This window comes from Fukomys damarensis, unplaced genomic scaffold (assembly GCF_012274545.1).
Source record: "Fukomys damarensis isolate Sample0158 unplaced genomic scaffold, DMR_v1.0_HiC HiC_scaffold_2, whole genome shotgun sequence".
NCBI lineage: Eukaryota > Metazoa > Chordata > Mammalia > Rodentia > Bathyergidae > Fukomys > Fukomys damarensis.
The window spans coordinates 38927930-38930999 of NW_022900914.1; the positions used below are offsets into that span (position 1 = coordinate 38927930).

General features: G+C 39.0%; 1 protein-coding gene across 2 annotated transcripts in view; it reads left to right on the top strand.

Annotated features, from left to right (window-relative positions):
* Positions 1-1370, top strand: part of Commd1 (copper metabolism domain containing 1) — a 131656-nt gene extending 130286 nt beyond the window's left edge. For both annotated transcript variants that reach the window (XM_010609768.3, XM_010609771.3), the window contains exon 3: positions 1154-1370. In XM_010609768.3, the coding sequence (XP_010608070.1) occupies positions 1154-1261 (108 nt within the window). In that variant the 3' untranslated portion in view covers positions 1262-1370. The remainder of the gene's footprint in view (positions 1-1153) is intronic.
* The last annotated feature ends 1700 nt before the right edge of the window (positions 1371-3070 follow it).

A 3070-nucleotide genomic window follows, 5' to 3' on the forward strand; every position in this document is an offset into this window, starting at 1 on the left:
TTTTTTTTTTTTTTTTTTTGGTACCAGGGATCGAACTCCTGTCCTTGTGCTGTGAGGCCAGCGGTGGAACCACTGAGCTAAATCTCCAGCCCTGTTCTTGCTTCTTATTCTGACAACTTTCTGATTACCCCATACTGCATCTTATACTAAAAAGAAATGAGTTCTAACTTTTTTTTTGGTACTCAGGACCTTGCACAAGGTAGGTGGCAGAACCACTGAGCTAAATCCCTGGCCCATGAGCTCTAATTTTGATCCATACACTTAAATACAGACACTGTATTTTAGCCTTGTCATCTCTCGTTACTACCAAATAGACCCCACTAAAGAAAGATGACTTTGAAAAAACAATGCAGTACAATATTTCATATTGCTTTCATACTTTGTGCTTTTGGCTGGATATATTTGAAGCCTTAATGTATTTTCAAGTGTCTTGGACATACTTTTTGTATAGGTGGCTTTGATACTTTCAGCTTCTGCCTGGATAAACATGTCCTGTATTTCTAAATATATTTTTAAGTGTAAGCTGGCCGTGGTGGCACACCTAATCTCATCACTTGAGAGGGGATGCAGGAGGATATGGTATGGAAATGGGTATGCCAAAAAGATATCAGCATTAATGTTTTTTGTAGCACTATTCATAATAGCCAAGATAGCAAATTAACCTGGTCCATTAGTGGATAAATGGATAAAGAGAATGGATAAAGAGAATGTGGTATATATACAAATGGAATGTTATTCAGCTATAAAAAAATTTCTGGTAATGGGAGGTGTGGTACAGCTCAGGGATACTTGCCTAGCATGTTTGAGATCCTGGGTTTGATCCCTACTCTTATCCAAAGTGGGAGAGTGGTTGGAGGGAGTGAGGGAAAGAAAGAGAAATTCTGTCATTTGCAGCATTATGGACAAAACTGAAAGTATGTTGTGTGAAATAAGTGGGGTACAGAAAAACAAATACCAACTCCAAATATTCTCACTTATATGTGGAAGCCAAAAAGATCTCAAAAAAGAGACTAGCTGGTATGGTGGTCTGGAAATATAGGTCAGTACAAAGGCCCTGAGTTCAATCTGTAGGTCTTTTGAGCTTGATTATGCCATATGAAGAGCCTTTGGTCTCTTAGGGGTCCCTTCTAAAACATCTTTTTATGTTTTACAGGAATCTGAATTTCTGTGTTTGGAATTTGATGAGGTCAAGGTCAACCAAATACTGAAGAAGCTCTCAGAGGTAGAAGAAAGTATCAACATACTGATGCAACCAGACTAATTGAAGATGATACAGGAAAGAGTTGGAATTATAAAACAGAAGTGTTCATGATCCCTCTCCACTTTTTACAGTCCCTTTCCCCCACTGGTATTAAATCCTCAAAATCAAATTTTAATTGCCTCTGCTTGCTAGGATTCTTTCACTGTCCTCTTCCCTTTTGTTTATTTATTTTTGTGTGTGTGTGTGGAGGAAGAGGATGCTAGAGATGGAATTCAGGGCCTCACTCCTTCCAGGCAAGTGCTCAACCACTGAGCTACATTTTCAGCCCTCATTCATTCTTACAGTTACACCATTTCAGAGGTTCTCATACTTCAGCATGCATACTTCAGCATTCGTAAAGACTAGAAGAGACCAACTTGTAAAAATATTTAAATTTTAAAATTTAGGTCAGGTATGATAGCACATGCCTATTTATAATCCCAGGACTCAGGAAGCTGAGGCAGGCGTGCTACTATGAGTTCCAGGCCAGCCTGGGCTATATAATGAGTTTAAGGTCTACATAACAAGACCCTGTCTCAAAAAATAACAATTAAAAAAAAACTTTAATGGGGCTTTGGGCTAGGTAGGATCTTATTCCCAGAGACTTAATATAGTAGGATTGGGGCATGGGGGTGGGGTCAGCCTTGGAAATCTTTCCTATGGTCCTTTTTTCCTGGGAGAGATTTTTAAATTTTTTACACAATAAATCATGTAAGAATTTAAAAAGAAACAGAATATTTAGTCATGCAAATACAGTACTCATCAAAGTGTCATATGTCCAAGATAAGGCCTAAATTAGCCTTCCTAAACTAGAAGAATTTACCTGACTCTGATTAATTTGAATAGTTGGAATACTTATGCCTAAATCTGGAGAAGTCTGGTTTAATCTGAGCTACTGAGAGACTCAGGCTTTTCTGGAGCCTAAAACTAAGTTGGTCTTATAGCAAAGAGGCTCTGTCACTTTCCTCGTTCAAGTCAGGATTATGATAAGAAAAATATCTACTGAGTTGATGAAATTTTGTACCTTTTACTTGAGTCATCAAAACTTCTTTGAGAAAAATTAGTGTAATGAAAACTAGGTTCTAGAGAAGAAGTATGTTAGCTTTCCATTACTGAGACAGAATACCTGAAATAAAAGGAGGAAAGACTTATTTTTTTTTCATGATTTCAGAGGTTTTCATCCATGATCACCTGGCTCCATTGGTTTAGGGCCTTTGAAGAGGCAGATTATGGTGGGGAGCACATGGTGGAGCAAAGCTACTCACCTTAGAATGAACAAGAAACAAAGTGAGAGAGACATAGATAACCAGGATCCCAATATCCCCTTCAAAGGCATGCCCCGCCCCTGGGACCTTTCTCCTCATAGGCTCTGCTTCCTAAAGGTTTCTCTGCTTCCCAGGCTGCTGACTAAGCCCTCAACTCATGTCCTTTGGGGGCATTTAATATTCAAACTCCACACCACAACAAGAAGTTACCAACACCAAGAATATTCCAAAAGAAGGGGGCTAAACTAGGGGCTGTGGTTCCTGCCTGTAATCATAGCACTCTGGGAGTCCGAGGCAGAATGATCACAATTTTGAACCCAGCCTAGGCAACTTGGTAAAACTCCATCTAAAAATTAAAAATAAAAAAGGGCTGGGATCAGTATGAAGGCCTTGGGTTCAAACCCCAATAATACCCCCCCACACACACACACACGCAAGAGAAGAATGTTATCCAGTATATTAAGGTTGTGGTCCTTGTTGAGTAGGTTTGGCATCTGATACTCAATGATATTTAGAAACCTTAGTTGCCTTTGGATATAAAGTTTTCAAAAAATGTAGTTCTCTT